Raw genomic sequence first — 20561 nt, 5'->3', positions numbered from 1 at the left:
GTAACTTTCATGTCAAGAAATTTCAAATCGGGGTTTCCAGGCCTGCCCTACATCACCAAACACCATGCCAGGTGACTGAGTGGTGTACGCCATGCCACCGCCATGCTTCTCTATCTGGCAGTCTGGGTTTAGTGAATGCAAGAAGAACGTCACCTGCCTCCACCGACCCCCAAGGCAAAAGCCTGGCCTGGGCCCAACCTCCATCTATATATATATATATATATATATATATATATATATATATATATATATATAAAATGTCTCCAATACATAAAACCACAGGTCGGGGAACACTTATATAGAGGGTTGAAGACTCCCTGAACATGATGGGAGTTGTAGTTTCGCCACAGTTGGGAGAACCGCAGGTTGAAGAACAGTAATGTAGGGGGCTGTAGGCCGCCATGATGGGAGTTATAGTTGGAGGGCCTGATGTTGAGGCAGTTATATAGGGGGCTGTAGGCCGCCATGATGGGAGTTGTACCTGGAGGGTCTCATATTGAGGCACAGTTATATAGGGGGCTGTAGGCCGCCATGATGGGAGTTATAGTTGGAGGCCCTGATGTTGAGGCAGTTATATAGGGGGCTGTAGGCCGCCATGATGGGAGTAGTAGTTGGCCCTGATGTTGAGGCAGTTATATAGGGGTCTGTAGGCCGCCATGATGGGAGTTGTAGTTGGAGGGCCTGATGTTGAGGCACAGTTATATAGGGGGCTGTAGGCCGCCATGATGGGAGTTGTAGCTGGAGGGTCTCATATTGAGGCACAGTTATATAGGGGGCTGTAGGCCGCCATGATGGGAGTTATAGTTGGAGGGCCTGATGTTGAGGCAGTTATATAGGGGGCTGTAGGCCGCCATGATGGGAGTTGTAGTTGGAGGGCCTGATGTTGAGGCACAGTTATATAGGGGTCTGTAGGCCGCCATGATAGGAGTTGTAGTTGGAGGCTGCTATGATGGGAGTTGTAGTTGGAGGGCCTGATGTTGAGGCTTATATATAGGGGGCTGTAGGCCGCCATGAGGGGAGTTGTAGTTGGAGGGCCTGATGTTGAGGCAGTTATATAGGGGGCTGTAGGCCGCCATGATGGGAGTTGTAGTTGGAGGGTCTCATGGTGAGGCAGTTATATAGGGGGCTGTAGGCCGCCATGATGGGAGTTGTACCTGGAGGGTCTCATATTGAGGCACAGTTATATAGGGGGCTGTAGGCCGCCATGATGGGAGTTGTAGTTGGAGGGTCTCATGGTGAGGCAGTTATATAGGGGGCTGTAGGCCGCCATGATGGGAGTTGTGACTAGAAGCCATCCCCGCTGCCTGCTGACTATGGCGCCGCAGTACATGAGGCAGCAGCCCCCGGCGTCCTCCATTAGGGGGGCTGTGTTTACCCCGTTGCCTGGAGACCAGACTCTTAAACACTCTGCTCCATTCCCTCATAGAGAGTCCGGGGACCACCGTACTATCGGCCGTGCCAGTTACTAGAGGCCGGGCGCCGAGGGGTTAAGCAGTCCGTGCCCGGAGCCTGGCAGTGAGGGCGGGAGCGCAGCCCTAACCTGCCCCGGATAACGGAGCCGAGTGTGAGGGAGAAGGGCGGGGAGAAGAGACCCCGGAGGAGAAAATGGCTGCTGTGCTCGGGAGCTGGGACAGCCTGACTGCAGCATGGTGAACCCCAGCAAGGTGAAGCCCGAGCTGGAGGGAGAGGAGAGGAAGAAGAGGCCGCTGCCAGCCACCTCCTCCCCGACTATGCTGGAGATGGACACCCTGCCCCCCGCCCCGGCCCTCCGGCTGCCCCCTGGCGGATCCACCCCGTCCCCCCTGTCTTCCTGCTCCCGGCAGGCGTGGAGCAGAGATAACCCCGGCTTCGAGGCTGAGGAAGACGGGATGGAGGAGGAGGAGGACGGGGAGGAGGGCATGGTGGTGGAGATGGACGTGGAGTGGCACCCCTCCGGGCCGGGCAGGAGGTCGGCGTCCCTGGTGTCGTCCAGCAGCGGGGGCAGCACCGGGCTAGTGGGCTATCACCATCACCCCAACAGCCAGGGGCCCCGGGGCCGCAGGAGGAGGGGAGAGCCGGGCCCCGGAGCCGGGAGAGCGGACACCGAGCAGCCCCCGGAGCGGCGGGGGGTCCACCGGGTCCTGCACACTCTGAGAGGTGAGAGGGGGGTCTGGGGTGCTCCTTTATACCAGGGAGGGGGGTCCTGCACACTCTGAGAGGTGAGAGGGGGGTCTGGGGTGCTCCTTTATATCAGGGAGGGGGGGTCCTGCACACTCTGAGAGGTGAGAGGGGGGTCTGGGGTGCTCCTTTATACCAGGGAGGGGGGTCCTGCACACTCTGAGAGGTGAGAGGGGGGTCTGGGGTGCTCCTTTATATCAGGGAGGGGGGGTCCTGCACACTCTGAGAGGGGGTCTGGGGTGCTCCTTTATATCAGGGAGGGGGGGTCCACCGGGTCCTGCACACTCTGAGAGGTGAGAGGGGGGTCTGGGGTGCTCCTTTATATCAGGGAGGGGGGGTCCTGCACACTCTGAGAGGTGAGAGGGGGGTCTGGGGTGCTCCTTTATATCAGGGAGGGGGTCCTGCACACTCTGAGAGGTGAGAGGGGGGTCTGGGGTGCTCCCATATACCGGGGGGGGGGGGTCCTGCACACTCTGAGAGGTGAGAGGGGGGTCTGGAGTGCTCCTTTATACCAGGGAGGGGGGTCCTGCACACTCTGAGAGGGGGGTCTGGGGTGCTCCTTTATATCAGGGAGGGGGGTCCTGCACACTCTGAGAGGTGAGAGGGGGGTCTGGGGTGCTCCTTTATATCAGGGAGGGGGGGTCCTGCACACTCTGAGAGGTGAGAGGGGGGTCTGGGGTGCTCCTTTATATCAGGGAGGGGGGGTCCTGCACACTCTGAGAGGTGAGAGGGGGGTCTGGGGTGCTCCTTTATATCAGGGAGGGGGGGTCCTGCACACTCTGAGAGGTGAGAGGGGGGTCTGGGGTGCTCCTTTATATCAGGGAGGGGGGGTCCACTGGGTCCTGCACACTCTGAGAGGTGAGAGGGGGGTCTGGGGTGCTCCTTTATATCAGGGAGGGGGGGTCCACCGGGTCCTGCACACTCTGAGAGGTGAGAGGGGGGTCTGGAGTGCTCCTTTATATCAGGGATTGGAGAATAGTCACTGGGGGGGGGGGTCAAAGTGTTTGTATAAGACAATATGTAGCAGCCCCCCACCATGGGGAGAACGTGACCATAAGGGCCCTATTACACTGAACGATTATTGTGCGAAAAATCGTTATATCAAATTTAAACTATAATCGTTTTGTGTAATTGCAGGCAACGATCAAAAAATCGTTTGTGTGTCGTTGATTTAGATCTGAACCTTAAATTATCGCTAATCGTTTGCTGTTATTTCACATATCAAACACAGTGCCACATTTAAACGTACTCGCTCCTGATCAGGAGCACCTACTTTTAAAGGAGCAGGCACGGCACTCAGTGGCACATCCCTCGCATCCAGAATTCGACAGTTTCTGAATGTGCCCATATGGTTTTATGGGGCACCAATGCCGGAATTCCAGACAAATATAAGACATGTCCTATATTTTCCAGCACAAATACCTTTCAGGGAAATAAATTGTGTGCATGGGGCCTAAACCAGCACCAGACCAGTCTCCAAGTGCACCCTCAGCTGTACAAAGAGATACCCCATTGTGATAAAAATTAAACCCCCCCCCCCCCAGCTCACACTATATGTTACAGATTTGTATAACATCAAGGGGGCTGAGTTGCTTTTGAGAGACAGCAGGCGGGGTGGATTGAGTTTTAGTTTCACACTTTACAGCCAAATGGCCCTATTCTAACCTTCCATTAGTTTCCATTTAAAGGGGTTATCTAGCATTAGACTTTCTTCCAGAGACATGAGACTCTTGTCTCCAGTTCACATGTGGTTTGCAATTAAAGGGGTTATCCAGCGCAGCAAAAACATGGCAACTTTTCCCCTTCTCTTGTCTGCAGTTTGGGTGTAGGTTTTACAACTGGGTTCCATGAAGTGAATGGAGCTTAATTGCAAACCGCACCTGAACTGGAGACAAGAGAGGCGGAAAAATGGCCATGTTTTTGTAGCGCTGGATAACCCCTTTAAGCTCCATTCACTTCAATGGAACCCAGTTGTAAAACCTAAACTGCAGACAAGAGTGGTGCTGGCACTGAAAGAAAGTGCCCATGTTTTCCTAATGCTGGGTAACCCAATAAAGTGGGTGACATGTTGATAATGTATACTTACGTGTCCCGTTTTCATAACATACGATGAAGTTGCTCTCCCACCGTAAATGCCCACTTAGCATAGACTCTCATTTTACCAGTCTGGGATCTGGCAGTGGCGGGGGAACAGGACAAGTAAGTATACATTAATGACAAGTCCCCCGCAGCCTGGACAACCTCTTTAGGAACCAGTAGATTCGCGGTGTAAAACTTTCTCACTAAATAACACACATTACAAAGTTATACAACATTGTAATGTGTGTTATTTATGTGAATGGCCTGCTTGACCCGGAAGTGCAAGGCTATGTTCACACAACGTAAGAGTCCATGTCACGGAACGGCTGGTCTCCGCGCCCGCATCATAACGTCACGTACCCAGCTGCTCCAGCTGCAATGTTTTGGCCCAGCTAATGGATCGCCTGCTCAGCCAGTCAGTGACTGGGGCAGTGTCCCGCCCCAGTCACTCATTGGCTGAGTGGGCAGTCTATTAGCTGGTGCTATGGGGGCATGAGAACTGGTAAGTATACTTTGTTTATTTTGTTCCCGCACCCCTGTCATTTTTTTTGGAGGGGCTTTGACATATGAGGCAGGCCTGAGGCAGACTCTTCATGCAGATCACCAATCAGATCGCATTTATTTTACCTCCAGCACTCGGGACCCCCTCAGTCACATTGATGCTAGCAGCTGGTCCTCACCCTCAATAAAGCAAGCTCGGCTCCTGAGCTCGCAGCTTAGAGCCCCTGGGCTTATTGGCATATATTTTTGTCATAAGTCTTTAAAGGGGTATTCTGCTCAGAATTAACTTTTAATATGTTGCTGCCCAAAACCTAACAAACAGCCTATTATTACCTCTCCACAACCTCCCCGGTGTCCTCCTAGTCACCTTTACGTGCCCACCTGAACTATCCAGCCTCCACTTCTGAGACAGACTGGTCACAGCACTGTCCTGTCTTATGACTGTCTTAGACGTATAACTGTTCCTTAAAGGGAACCTGTCACCCCCCGTGCTGGGGTGACAGGCTCCCGACCCCCTGTTAGAGCCCCCTATACTCACCTAATCCCGCCGGGTCCCGCTTCTGGAGGTGGTCGGGTGATGAAGATCTCAGCCGCTGCAGCCCGGCATGCGCGCTGAGACATGAGTCCAACACCCATAGAGAATGACAGGAGAGTCCAGCGCTCCGTCATTCTCTATGAGCGCGCGCCGGGCTGCAGCGGCTGAGATCTTCATCACCCGACCACCTCCAGAAGCGGGACCCGGCGGGATTAGGTGAGTATAGGGGGCTCTAACAGGGGGTCGGGAGCCTGTCACCCCGACACGGGGGGTGACAGGTTCCCTTTAAGGACATTTAGATGCTTAGATAAAGAAAAAACAGATCTATGGTTCACATCTGCATCTCCACCAAGTCTTTATGTCATTACAGGTTTCAGCATAAACTCCTGAAGGTCCTGGGCTTTACAATATTCTAGGGAACGAGTCCCTTAGATTTTTTTTTTTTATGTTATGGGGACAGCCATATTGCCTGAGCTGAGAATACCAACCTATCTGTTCACAGTGGCAAAGACTTCATATACCTCTATTTCTGTATTTTCCCCTACATTTTTCAATTTTTTTAAAGGGGAATTCCATCCAATTACACCATTTAATAGCCCATTCATAGCTTCACATGTTGGTCAAAGCAAGTTATTATGTGTTCTGAGCCGTAAATGGAGTCCACTCTGACACGTTCCTTCCTCCTGGTCCCCACATTCGGAGTCAGGATCCCTCTCTTCAGTGGGCTGGGGTAGCAATTATAACCCTGCCCACTGAGGAAAAAGCCCCACGGACATCACCTTTAGTGTGCCTGCCTCCAGTAAGCTGAGATTCGCTGAGAAAGCTAAGGGGGCGGGTACGCAAACTGACTTTTAGAGACTTTTACAAAAACTTGTAAGGGTACTACTACATGGCCCGATAATTGTAAACGAGTGCCGATCTGCTAGATCAGCGCTCGTTTACATGGCCCATTACACGGCCCGATAATCGTTTAACAAGGGCTGCATGGATATCGTTATCGATGTCCTTGCAGCCCTTTCTTTACATTACATTACATTACATTACCTATCCATGGTCCAGGGCTCCTCTTGTGGTCGGCTTCTCCCCGGGGCTCGCACATTGCAGCTTCAGAGCGGCCTGTCTCAGCTGACAGGCCACTCAGCCAATCACTGGCCTTGGCGGTCCCGGACAGTGATTGGCTGAGCGACCTGTCAGCTCAGACAGGCTGCAGTGTGCGTCAGAGATGGAGAATAGGCATATCGTAGCTTTTAACAGTCCTGGACAAGTGCCCTGTTGCCTTCCGTCACGGCAGGGCAAAATCCACTCGCCGAGCCCTGAACCAATCAATTTGCTCACCTCTAACTGGTATGCTGTATAGGTAATGGTACCTTTTTACCACTAGACAACTTCAGTTCAAAAAGAAAAAGGAATTGAAAATAATGAGTGATTCTTGATTATGGAAAAATAAAACTTGGAAAAATTCCAAATACTGTACCAAGAAAAACATCTAAAAATTTGAATTTTTTTTTAGTTTTTTGCAGCCAGTAGTTCTTATAGAGTTTTGAGTATTTTTGTGCTTGCGCAGCCGTGCTTACTGCCGGAAAGCGCAGACAGTAACACAGATTTTCCATCTCCTCCAGTGATCTGGCTGACTGTGAGTGGCTTGCAGTTATTTTCCATTATATCCTCACATTCCAAAAACCAGGACAAATATGCAGCCAAAAAACATTTCAGAATCTCATTTACAGGCTAGCTCCCCACAGGTGGCGCTGGAGAGTTTTCATTCATGTAATGTGTTCTTGTTGGTTCTCGCATTGGTTAGTGAGCTGTGTGCAGCTGAGGTATGACGGGATTTAAAGCTACAGTCACAGATGTATTGTTAGCAATGTGAACCCAGTGGTGAAAGAAATGACTGATAGGAAAACGATCAGAAAAGGGTTAAACAGGAAGTGATGCAGCTTTCTAATATACATATACATGTATTACAATTAATTCTTTTATTTGTATAGCGCACACAGATTCCGCAGCACTGCACATAGTTTTTGCCAATTATTGCTCCCTGTCCCCATTAGGGCTTACAATGTAAATTCACCTATCTGTATGTGTTTGGTGTGGAAGAAAACCGGAGCACCCGGAGGAAACCCACGCAAACACGGACAGAACATACAAATTCTTTGAACCCAGGATTTTTTGTTTTTGTTTTTGCCCTGGTCCTAGTCCGTAAGTGCTGTGTGTCCTAGACTATACTAATGTTATATGCTGTTTAGTGATGAGTGAGCATGCTCGTCTGAGCTTGGTACCCGGTCGAGTATTAGGGTACCTGATGGTTCTCGTTACTCAGACCAGCTTCTCGCGATACTCGAGAAAATGGCATCATCTGTTTCCTGTAAGTTTCCCGCAATTTCTCAGCCAATAAACATGCAGTAGACTCTTTGGTACACCCTGCGATGACGTGGGACCCATACATGTCGATAGCAGCGATTGGTTGGCCAGATCAGATGACCCTGCCATATAAAAAGCGCGTCCGGAAAGGCTCAGCTCACATGTATGCTGGAAGAGATCAGGGACAGAGCTGCTGCTTGTCAGGGAGTGTTAGGGAGGGAATTAGCGTTCCAGTAGGCAGGGATACTGTATACAGAACCCAACAGCCCTTGTAAGGGCTTAAAATCTTTATTTTTTTTGGATTACTCCAGACTGCTGGCTGGGACTTGCAGTGCAGCTACCACGATTTCAGCAGCACACTGTGGTGATCGGCTGCTGGCAGAAGGGGACAGCAGGTGTGCATACAGACCCCTAAGAAGTCCTGTGTACTATTATATTTTTTGTGGCTGGTGCTGCTGCTATTGTACTTTGTATTGCTGTGATTTGTAGTACAGGTGCATAGAACCTCAATATACACAATATACCACCACTTACACACAGACTATACGACAACCTCCAAAAACTAGTGTGACCAGTGTATTTTCTTATCTGCAGCCAGTCATCAGGGTTGCTTTATTATTTCGTAGTGCAGGGGTAAGGGTCGAGGACGAGGGTGTGGGGTTCCAAGCGATGCAGTGGGCAGAGGCCGTGGTTCTGGGCAGGGTGACAGCACCTGTTGAGGAGGAAGCAGTGACACACCACAGACATTCACGCCCTAGCTTCCTCTCGCAACTTACGGGGTCTCAGGGTACACCTCTATTGAAACCGCAGCAGAGAACAGGTGATCATGTGGATAGCAGATAATGTGTCCAGTAACTTATCCACCACCCAGTCTTCCACGCATTTTGGGTGGTTCATATGCTACCTCTGTTTTAATGGTTCCCTGTGTTCTTACTTCCATGCTGTTGCCCAGAATTTGGCTTAATAGTACAGCCTCATAGGCATCCATACATGCTGCCCCTTCTGTTTCCTGTCCATTTCCGTGGTGTTTCCATCATTTTCTGAGGTTGACATGTTCGCACACAACCTTACCTGTGCCGAGCTTGGGTACCTTGCAAAAAATGCTTGCGTTTTCCATTGACTTCAATGGGGTTCGTTACGTTAAACAAGCACCCGAGTATCGGGAAATATTCTTCTCGAGTAACGAGCATTTTAGTACTCGCTCATGACTAATGCTGTTGCCATTGAGTCGTTATAAATGTTATTTCATACTGATGTTATTGTTATGTACATGATATGTCAGCTGTAACAGAAAGAAAAGTGTTGGGCGGTGACTTTTTAAATTTTAACCTCCCTTTTTTGTTGTTTTTATCAATTCCTCTTCTTTCTATAGGTCTTTGGGGTACAAGATATACAGCGGACCGAGTAACTACAAGGGAAAAATACTTAAAAACCATCCTGCGGGAGCTGATCACTTACATAGTGTTTATTTTCCTTCTATGTGTCTGTAAGTATCTTTCTGCTCCACATACTATGACCTGGTATCACAGGCTGTGGGGCCAAGTGTAGTAATAGCATGGTTTGTGTATTGTAACATCCACTTTGCCTGTTAGCATTGTATTCCCGTGTGCACATATTTGCTTTATATTTATATATAATTTTTTTCTTTTTTTGTTTAGTTTCCTTCCAACAAAAATGTTAACCCTATTATGTATCTATTACTGTTCAGAGTACTGGTTATTACATTATGCAGTATTCAAGAGAAACATGGCCGTGCCAGGTCTGCTTTATCTGTAGCTTTCTATCAGGCATACTTTATAAGGGTGTGTTCACATTGAGGAATAGGGGAGGAATTGAAGAAAGAAGTTTTCTGCTCAAAATTTCATATTCTTCAGCTCTGGCAGAATAGGTGCAGAATTCAAGTGGAATGTAAGCGGAAAACAGAAAGTCAAAGCCCCAATGAGTTCTATGGGATTTCTCTAGAACATTCATGTCAAACTCTGGCCCGTGGGCCAAATCTGGCCCGTGGTGCCATTATTTTTGGCCCCCCAGGCAATTCGAAGATTGAATTACATCTGGCCTGCCATGGCTACTATATAAGAGACTATGGGGAGGGCTGGCTATTATATGAGACTACTAGGGAGGGCTGGCTATTATATGTGACTATTGGGGAGGGCTGCCTACTATATAAGACTACAGGGGAGGGCTGGCTACTATTTGGGCACTATTGGGAAGGCTGTCTAATATGTGAGACTACAGGGTGGGATGGCTATAGTTAGAGACTATTGGGGAGGGCTGGCTACTATATGAGACTACAGGGTGGGCTAGCTACTTTATAAAAAAAATATGGGGAGGACTGCCTACTATATGAGACTACTGGGGAGGGCTGGTTACTATATGATACTATTGGGGATGGCTGGCTACTATTTGGGACACTTGGGGGGGGGGGGCTGGCTACTATTAAGGCACTATTGGGAGGGCTGGCTAATATGTGGGGCAATATTGGGGGGGTTAGCTATTACATGGTTTGATCATATCATAGCAATTTATCACAGCACAGCGCTGGGAGACACATACCACTGACAGTGCAAGGAACACTGCACGCTGCTCTGACAGTGCCAGGACCGCGGCATTCGCGCTTCAATAATTATCAAGGCTGGCCCGCGACTTTGTCCAGTTTTTTAATTTTGGCCCACTGTGTATTTGAGTTTGACATCCCTGCTCTAGAAGAATCCGCCCAGAGAATCGACAGGGCTAAAATCTGATCCGCACGTAAATTTTGCTGTGTGAACAACAGAGCAGAAATCCTATTGAACACAATGGGACATTGCTCTGTACATATTTTATAAGCGGAATTTCATAAGCATAAAATTAAGCACTGATTCCGCTTTAAATTCCTTGCCTATACCTAAGTGTGAACACACCCTTAGAGGAAGGTACTCCTGTAGCTGTGTCCGAGCAGACAGGACTCCTGCAAAGCGCCGTCTCTTCACCCTCTGCTGGTCTGTGCTCTCCCACTGAGCTGGTTACTGGTTTACTAGCTTCGAAATAAAATAAACGAGTCATTCAAGCAAATCCGCAAATAATTGAGAGGCGTGCAGGAAGAACTCTGGTAATAGCTGCGTAAATGTGGTAGGCTAAAAGGCTTTATTCATGGTAACTGGGAAAAAGAGAAAAAGTTCCCAAACTCCTTTTTCTTCCTTTTGCCACGATCACTACTTGTTCACCTCCCCTGAATGCCGCCCAAATATAACACATTTTTAATATGAATAACCTCTGTGGTTATGGTATTAACATTCATGAGTGTGTTCAACCTTTTATTTAAAGGAGAAGTCCAGCAGGGGCGGGGAGGGGTCCTGTCCTGGCTGATGGACTGGCCGCTCAGCCAGAGGTGAGACGCAGCTCTAGGGCTGGGCGATATGGCCAAAAAATAAAATCTCGATTTTTAAAAAATTTTGGACGATTCTCGATTTAAATCTCGATTTTTTTGTTTTTGCTAAATAAATAGGACATTTTTCTCCCTGCAGCATCAGATACGATTTTATTGACGTTTGAGACAACTATATTGTTTCCCAGTGTAACAGTGCTCCTCCTGTGCCCCCATGTAGTAGACAAACACATTGTGTGCCCCATATAAGTAGTTTTCCCAAATATGTGCCCTATGTACTCTGTGCCCCCATATAGTATAGGCGATCTTCTTTGTGCCTTCATCTAGGTAGGGAGTAGTAGTGAGGGTATAGTGGATAAGGGGTGTAATAGTACAGGTAAAGATGAGGAGTGTGGTAGTAGTACAGGTATAGATGATGGGTGTAGTAGTACTACTGAGGGGGTATGGGGTGGACTGGGGGTCACTGAGTGGGTATGGGGCAGGCTGGGGGTCACTGAGGGGTATGAGGCAGGCTGGGGGTCACTGAGGGGTATGAAGCAGGCTAAGGGTCACTGAGGGGTATGGGGCAGGCTGGGGGTCACTGAGGGGTATGAGGCAGGCTGGGGGTCACTGAGGGGTATGGGGCAGGCTGGGGGTCACTGAGGGGTATGGGGCAGGCTAAGGGTCACTGAGGGGTATGGGGCAGGCTGGGGGTCACTGAGGGGTATGGGGCAGGCTGGGGGTCACTGAGGGGTATGAGGCAGGCTGGGGGTCACTGAGGGGTATGGGGCAGGCTGGGGGTCACTGAGGGGTATGGGGCAGGCTAAGGGTCACTGAGGGGTATGGGGCAGGCTGGGGGTCACTGAGGGGTATGAGGCAGGCTGGGGGTCACTGAGGGGTATGGGGCAGGCTGGGGGTCACTGAGGGGTATGGGGCAGCTGAGGGGACACTGAGGGGTATGGGGCAGGCTGGGGGTCACTGAGGGGTATGAGGCAGGCTGGGGGTCACTGAGGGGTATGGGGCAGGCTGGGGGTCACTGAGGGATATGAAGCCGGCTGGGGGTCACTCAGGGGTATGGGGCAGCTGAGGGGACACTGAGGGGGTATGGGGCAGCTGAGGGGGTATGGGGCAGCTGAGGGGACACTGAGGGGGTATGGGGCAGCTGAGGGGACACTGAGGGGGTATGGGGCAGCTGAGGGGACACTGAGGGGGTATGGGGCAGCTGAGGGGACACTGAGGGGGTATGGGGCAGCTGAGGGGACACTGAGGGGGTATGGGGCAGCTGAGGGGACACTGAGGGGGTATGGGGCAGCTGAGGGGGACTAGGCAGGCGTGGTAAAGTGTCAGGACTGCGCGGTGAGGTGCAGGGCCGGCGGTCAGGAGAGATGTGGTACCGGCGGCTCCAGCCTCTTCACAGAGCCGCGGCTGACCTCTCCCGCCCCTTACACGTTAGTGCCGCGCTGAGCTGCGTCCCGCTCTCTTCCTGTCACACGTGCAGGTCCTGTTCTGTGGAGGAGGCGGCAGGGATCGCAGCAGAAGGAGAGAACGTCGCTGCGGGTCCTGGAGCTGTACAGCGGGCAGCGACGTTCTCTCCTTCTGCTGCGATCCCTGCCGCCTCCTCCACAGAACAGGACCTGCACGTGTGACAGGAAGAGAGCGGGACGCAGCTCAGCGCGGCACTAACGTGTAAGGGGCGGGAGAGGTCAGCCGCGGCTCTGTGAAGAGGCTGGAGCCGCCGGTACCACATCTCTCCTGACCGCCGGCCCTGCACCTCACCGCGCAGTCCTGCAACTCTCTCCGGACCCGACACTTTACCGCGCCGCCCGCAATGATTTTTTGTGAAAATCGAATTTACGATTTTCACAAAAAATCAAATCGATTCTAACTGTCTGGGCGATTAATCGAATTAATTCGATTAATCGCCCAGCCCTACGCAGCTCCATTCGCTGATTGGCTGAGCGGCCAGTCCATCAGCCTGGTCGTGACTTGTCAGCTCCGGAGATCCCGGGGCCCGGCCACGGTCCCACTGACGGCCCTGCCGCTCACCGCGGGCACGAGAGAGGTAAGTTAGTACTTGTAATCAGGATTTTGCAATCCACCGGACTTCTCCTTTGAAGTGACTCTGTACACACAATCTTACCTTCATAAACCACTTGTACCTTCGGATAGCTGCTTTTAATCCAAGATCTGTCCTGGGGTCCGTTATGCAGTTATTGTCCTAAAAAAATACTTTTGAACTTGAAGCCCTGTGCCAAACGGAAGTATCTGTGCCCTAACTTTGCACCACCCCTTTGTCCCTCCTCCCCACCCTCCTCATCGTTAGGAATGCCACTGAAACATTTTCTCCATGCTGAACATTGCACAGGTCCTTAACGATCCAACCCATGTGTCGGGCTGAAACAGGTGGGGAATAGGAGGCAATCTGCCTGGAGCATTCCTAATGATGAGGAGGGACAGAGGGGTGGTGCAGAGTTAGGGCACAGATACTCCTGTTTGGCACGGAGCTGCAAGTTTAAAAGTATTTTTTGGGGACAATAACTGCCTCATCTGCCAAACGGACCGGAGAACAGATCTTGGATTAAAAGCAGCTATCTGAAGATAAAAGTGGTTTGGGGGGGTCAGATTGTGGGTACAGAGTCGCTTTAAAGAAGAAGTCCGGCCAAAATTATTTTTTGATATGTTATTACTTATGGAAAGTTAGACAAATTTCTAATGTACATTAATTATGGGCAATGCACATATAGGGCTATTTCCCTTAATTTAGTAGATCATGGAGTGTTAGAATTCTCTCAGATATAGTGACTTTACGACCCAGGGTGTAATTCCTATGGAGTGTCCAGCAGGGGGCGTTCTATATGTAGAAGTCTATGGGACTTTATTGTTTCTATGGATGTCTATGTAAAGTAATGTAGTGTACAGTGTGCTTTATTGAATGAATACATTTATAGAATACTTTGGGGAGCAAGTGTCCTTGCTCCCCAAAGTATTCCATAAATGTATTCAATCAGTACATTAGGAGGGCACCGAGCAGGGAGGGAGAGAGGTGCCTGTGCATCTACCTCCCCCCTCCCTCCCTGCTCGGTGCTGCTGCTGCCAACTATACACAGTACTACTGCTCCCATCATCTGGTCATAGTATGAGCAGATGCTGGGGGTGTAGTACCAGGGCCGATCTCCATCACCCGCCGAACCACCGCCGCCGCACTGGACTATATACACTGAACTACTACTCCTGTCACCTGCTCATACTATGAGTAGTAGTATATGGAAGCATACTATGGAAGTAGTAGCTGGGTTATCCCTATCACATGCCTGCCGCCGGGGGGAGCCGATCATCACAGTGCAGTGCAGCCATCATGCCCCCTCTGTTCCCCTCCCCCCCCCCCCCTCCTTCCGGGATCCGGCCAAACTTCCCCCTATCCCATGGCTGACTCCCCGCCCGGCTGCCGTTCTCCCCTCACACATACCGGCTCCCGGTGCTTCCCGGTGTCCGCACTGACCATCCTCTCCCACACGTGCCACCGGGAAGCACCAAGAGCCGCTATGTGTGAGGGGAGAGTGGCGGCCAGGCGTTGAGTCAGCCATGGGATAGGGGGAAGTTTGGCCGGATCCCGGAAGGAGGAGGAGGGGGGGAGCGGAGGGGGCATGATGGCTGCACTGCACTGTGATGAGCGGCACCCCCCTGCCCATCAGCGGCGGCAGGCATGTGATAGGAATAACCCAGCTACTACTCCCATAGTTCAGTTTATATAGTCCAGTGCGGCGGCGGGCGGCGGTTTGGCGGGTGATGGAGATCGGCCCTGGTACTACACCCCCATCATCTGCTCATACTATGACCAGATGATGGGAGCAGTAGTACTGTGTATATGTGCCAGCACCGAGCAGGGAGGCAGGGGAGAGGTAGATGCACAGGCACCTCTCTCCCTCCCTGCTCGGTGCCCTCCTAATGTACTGATTAAATACATTTATGGATTACTTTGGGGGAGCAAGGACACTTGCTCCCCAAAGTATTCCATAAATGTATTCATTCAATAAAGCACACTGTACACTACATTACATTACTTTACATAGACACCCATAGGAATAACACCCTGGGTCTTGACGTCACTATATCTGAGAGAATTCTAACACTCCATGATCTACATACATACATACCATACCTACATGCTTCTCTGTAACTCTGGCAAATCTGAGGGTGACATGCAGCAGTCTCAGAAATGTACATCAGCCCTGGAGCTGGTGTTGATTTTCGCCATGATTTATGTCTGCTGGTTTGGGCAAAAATCTACAGTTCATTTCTGGCACACACTGATTCTCCATTCTAGAGGAGGTGGCAGTGGCCTAAAGAGAGAGCAGGATGGAGAGCCAAATGCTGGATCACATAGCAGCAAATGTAAAAATCACAGGCAGAGGGGGGGGGGGGTGGTGGAACATAATAAAGCACGTATACTTACCCATTCCCGTGCCTCTGTAGCGCCGCTCCCTAATCTCTACAGTAGCAACAAATGATCTATTTTAAAAAGAAAAAAGGTCGGACAACCCCTGTAAGTTAAACTCCCGAGTTTGCTGCAGCTCCATTTTCTCCTGTCAAAAGTGCTGCAGTGACGTCACATACGATTGTACATGAGTCTCTGCAGCCAGTCACTAGACTTGCCGATCTCTTCCTGTATGTGTGGCACGTGACTGCTGAGGTCAGTGATTGGCTGCACGTGCATAATAAATAGTCAGCCATTCCAATTGTGACAGCAAACTAGAGGGGTAAGTAAACAATTTACTTTTTTGTCCCAGCCTGTTGAAAAAAATGTAAAAAAAAACCTATGGTAAAACAAAACATTTAACTATTGCCCTAAAATATAATGTAATGTATAGAGAACTATATTATGCAATAACATTCTGTCTTGTTTTTTTTTTTCCCAGTAACCTATGGCATGGTGACCTCCAGCATGTTTTATTACACTAAAGTTATGACTCAACTTTTTCTGGATACACCTGTGTCAAAAACTGATGAGACCAATTTCAAGACCTTGATGACTATGGATAAATTCTGGAAGGTAAATTAATGAATGGTAAATACATGGTGGGTGCTAAGGGATTTTTTTTTTTTTTTTTGTGGTGATTGTGTTGAAATGAAATGTTTGGGTACTCACTAGGTGAATGGAGTAAAATCTTCAGAAAACTACTTATGATTACTATGCAGAAATTAGGGTGGCATTAACACATCAGATTGGCCGCGTTATTAATCAGCTATAGAACTGACCTCTACTCCTCAAGAAGAAGCTAGGTAGTGTAAAAAAAAAAGTAAATAAAAAAATATATATTATTATTATTATTATTATTATTTTATTATTATTATTATTATTATTATTATTATTATTATTATTATTATTATTATTTTTTTTTTTTTTTCTGATTCTTTCTCTTGTCCTTCAGCAGGACACAAAGATTGTTAAGGTGTACCTATCATTAGAAAAAACCTTTTGAAATGTCACAGAGACATGTCACAAGTTTTTGACATATATTTCTATGACGTGTTAAACATTTTTCTAATGACCGGAACACTTTAAGCCACCGCCGTAAACCAATAATAATTGCAATTACAAACACAAGAAATTTCATCCTAATTTTATTTCCATTTATGTTGCAGTTTTCTGAGGGGCCTCTCTTAGATGGTCTGTACTGGGACATGTGGTACAACAACAGGACGTTAGCAAAAAATCAAAGCTTTATCTATTATGAGAATCTGCTGCTTGGGGTCCCTCGACTTCGCCAGCTTAAAGTGAAGAATGGCTCCTGTTCGGTTCCTGAAGACCTGAAGGATGAAATTACAGAGTGTTATGATATGTATTCAGTTGGAAATGAAGATACTGCCCCCTTTGGACTACGCAATGGGACTGCGTATGTACCACTTACTGGTCCTTACATTTCCTATACAGCTATGACCTTGTAGTGTGGTAGATTTGTTTGAGTGACACTAAGACTATACAATCTGTCCTCCCCAAACCGCTTGTACCTTCGGATAGCTGCTTTTAATCCAGGATCTGCCCTGGGGTCCGTTCGGCAGGTGATGCAGTTATTGTCCAAAAAAACAGGCAGCCCTGTGTCAAATTGGCGTGGCCTAGAGCAGTGTTTTTCAACCTGCGGTATGCGTACCCCAGGGGGTACGTGCCACAGGTTGAGGGGGTATGCGGGCGGTGGGGAAAAAATAAAAGTTTTTCTTTTGGTGCCGGGACACTGCTATCACTTATCCGGGCACCAATTACCGCGGCTGCTCTCTCCTTCCTTGCCCCAGCAGCGTTCTGTGTGTGGGACAGGGCTTGAAGATGCTGCTGGGAAAGGAAGGAGAGACTGGGCCCTTTCTATCACCAGGCAACTGCACTGCTGACAGGGAGCGCCGGTAGCAATACCCCCGGACCCCACACAGCTCTGGACAGCACCCGCCGCCCCTGACTGTTTTGCTTGGTTGGTTCCCGGGATGCGAGGGTGCTATGCAGCGCTGATTAATCACTTCCCCCCCCCCCAAGACCCCCCCTTCAATGCCAAATCCATGGCGGAAGTGATGTATTCTTTCCAGTCTGACACAGTGCTCTTTGCTGCCACCTCTGTCCATGTCAGGAACTGTGCAGAGCAGTATCAAATCCCTATAGAAAACCTCTCCGACTCTGGACTGTTCCTGACATGGACAAAGGGTGGCTGCAGAGAGCACTGTGTCAGACTGAAAAGAATACACAACTTCCTTCAGGACATATAGCAGCTGAAAAGTACTGGAAGACTTGAGATTTTTAAATTAAAGTAATTTACAAATCTATATAACTTTCTGACACCAGTTGATTTTAAATAAAAATATTTTGGCCAGAGCTCCCCTTTTGAGACTATAATAACGTTATTTAGCTTCAAATGGAATACAAATTATAAATAGTCATGTAGTTTCAGTGCTTGAACTGATAAAAAGCTAATTGACTATTGCTTTCTTATAACAAATATGTGAATGTTTGTGAATATTGTTTTACTGTGCTGAGTAAATGAATTGGTTCTGGGTTCAGTCGTAATGTTACAACTACTCTCTCCAATACATTTTCTGTGCAGGTGGACATACACCAAAGAGAAGGACTTAAATGGCAGTAGTCAGTGGGGCCTCATATCCACATATAGTGGGGCCGGGTATTACTTAGATTTGTCAAGGAACAGAGAAGAGGCATCTGCTCAGATTGGAAGCCTGAAGAATAACCTGTGGCTGGACCGAGGCACCCGAGCAGTTTTTATTGACTTCACAGTTTACAATGCAAATATTAATCTCTTCTGCATTGTCAGGTATGTAAACCCAAGGTGCTGTTCACACTAGTGTCATGACTTACATTTCTAAACCTTACCTATAAACCTCATCCGATGCTGAGCTTATGCTTCTTTGTAGATTGTTGGTAGAGTTCCCAGCAACTGGAGGCCTAGTTACCTCCTGGCAGTTTCAGACGGTGAAGCTGATTCACTATGTTTCTGCATTCGACTATTTCTTGGCCGCCTGCGAAATAGCGTTCTGTCTCTTCATCCTGTATTACATAGTGGAGGAATTCCTGGAGATTCGTAACCACCGTCTGCACTATTTCCAAAGTCTCTGGAATTGTCTGGATATTGTCATCATTGCGGTATGTATTGTACCTGCTGCGGCTCTGTAAGGCTGGGTTCACACTACGTTTTTGCAATCCGTTTTTTGCAAAACAACGCATAGAAAAAATGTGCGTGTGCATCAGTTTTTGATCCATTTTTCCATTGACTTCCATTATAAAAAAAGATCTTTTTTTTGCGGACACAAAAACGTGGTCGACCTCATTTTTGTATCCGTTAAAAAAAAAAAAAAAAAAAAATGGATCAGTTTTGAGTCAGTGGAAAAACTGATGCACACAATTGCATCCGTTTTTTTTCATCAGTTTTTCATCTGTTTTTTGCAAACAACGGATTGCAAAAATGTAGTTTGAACCCAGCCTAAGGTGGTGCTAGTTGATGGAGTAAGCACTATATGAAGAATTATCAACTGCACACAACATGATTTGTAATGTTCTTTAGGCCATGTGATTTATTCACAGATTCATTACTTCCGTGCTATATGGATCGGTGCATCAAATATACAGACATTTGAAGAAGTTTCCAGAGTAGTATACCACACAAGGCACATGCTACAGAACATCCTCTCTGTCCTGCTATGATCGGCATCTTACCCTCTATATCTATTGCTCCATTCACATGTACACAGTGTTGAATAAGGTCTTACATGACCGAAACATCCCCTGTGTGGTATACTAATCTGAAAATGTCTCCAGTTGTCTGTGTATTTGATGTACCGATCCATATAGCATGGAAGTATTAAAGGAAAAGTCCGGCAATGATTGTTATTAAAGTATTGTATTGCCCCCAAAAGTTATACAGATTACCAATATACACTTATTACAGGAAATGCTTATAAAATGTTTATTTCCCTGCACTTACTACTGCATCAAGGCTTCACTTCCTGGATAAAATGGTGATGTCACGACCCGACTCCCAGAGCTGTGCGGGCTGTGGCTGCTGGAGAGGATGATGGCAGAGGGATGCTCAGTGTCCCTCAGTGTCCCCCTGCCATCATCCTCTCCAGCAGCCACAGCCTGCACAGCTTTGGGAGTCGGGTTGTGACATCACCATGTTATCCAGGAAGTGACATCACCATGTTATCCAGGAAGTGAAGCCTTGATGCAGTAGTAAGTGCAGGGAAAAAGCCCCTTATAAGCATTTCCCATAATAAGTGTATATTGATGATTTGTATAACTTTTGGGGGGCAATACTGTACTTTAATAAAAAAAAATTCGCCGGACTTCTCTGCATTATGAATCCTGTTCTGTGCGGTTGACAATTCTTCATTTATAAAGCTATGTGGCACAGGGTCTCATCAGGTTCTCCCTCTTTCCCCTTGGGTCGCATTGTCCCATTTGCAGTCACTACATGTGGCCAGTAACACCCAATCTCCCGCCCCCCCCCCCCCCCCTTTTCCATTTGTTCATCAATAGCCATGAGACGTGTGAGATAATCCTGGCAATGTTTTACTTCTATTGGTGAAGAAATTGAGGGACGATTCCTCTGCATGGGGGCATGTGGCCTTGCTTTGTCTTGCTGTAATACAGCTGGCTGCAGCAGGAGCCCTTCTTCCCTCGTCTGCTGTAGGACACAGACTGGTAAGCCCTCTGTAAATACTTCAATGGCACTGGGCTGCAATACTGTACTTGAACTGAGGACAAGAGTGGTGCTGTTTTATGAGGACAGCAGCTTTATATTGATAATCCTGGAAAACCCCTCCAATTTTGAGTGTGACTTTTTTGTACATTTAAAACCCATTCAATCATTGTTTATCCCTGTATTTTACTTTGTGTAGCTCTCATTGGTGGCGATGAGCATCAACCTGTACAGGATGTCAATGGAGGCACCTCTGAGCAAACTCCTAGTGGACATGAATGTATTCCACAACTTTGAATCGCTGGCATACTGGCAGAACCAGTTTAATAATGTGGTTGCAGTCACTGTGTTCTTTGCTTGGGTTAAGGTAATAGTTTGTGTGTGTGTGTGT

The 20561-nt window shown here is 48.4% G+C and overlaps 1 protein-coding gene across 2 annotated transcripts in view; it reads left to right on the top strand.

Moving 5' to 3' along the window:
* Positions 1-1225: 1225 nt before the first annotated feature.
* PKD2 (polycystin 2, transient receptor potential cation channel) overlaps positions 1226-20561 on the top strand; it is a 29595-nt gene continuing 10259 nt past the window's right edge. The window contains exons 1-7 of one of the 2 annotated variants that reach the window (XM_069978268.1): positions 1226-2136; positions 9006-9119; positions 15896-16029; positions 16623-16873; positions 18062-18286; positions 18387-18615; positions 20370-20537. In XM_069978268.1, the coding sequence (XP_069834369.1) occupies positions 1647-2136; positions 9006-9119; positions 15896-16029; positions 16623-16873; positions 18062-18286; positions 18387-18615; positions 20370-20537 (1611 nt within the window). In that variant the 5' untranslated portion in view covers positions 1226-1646. The remainder of the gene's footprint in view (positions 2137-9005; positions 9120-15895; positions 16030-16622; positions 16874-18061; positions 18287-18386; positions 18616-20369; positions 20538-20561) is intronic. The other variant, XM_069978267.1, reaches the window with a different exon arrangement.

This window comes from Dendropsophus ebraccatus, chromosome 7 (assembly GCF_027789765.1).
Source record: "Dendropsophus ebraccatus isolate aDenEbr1 chromosome 7, aDenEbr1.pat, whole genome shotgun sequence".
Taxonomy (NCBI): domain Eukaryota; kingdom Metazoa; phylum Chordata; class Amphibia; order Anura; family Hylidae; genus Dendropsophus; species Dendropsophus ebraccatus.
Note: the sequence above shows the minus strand (reverse complement) of the source record. Positions and strands in the feature narration are given on the sequence as shown.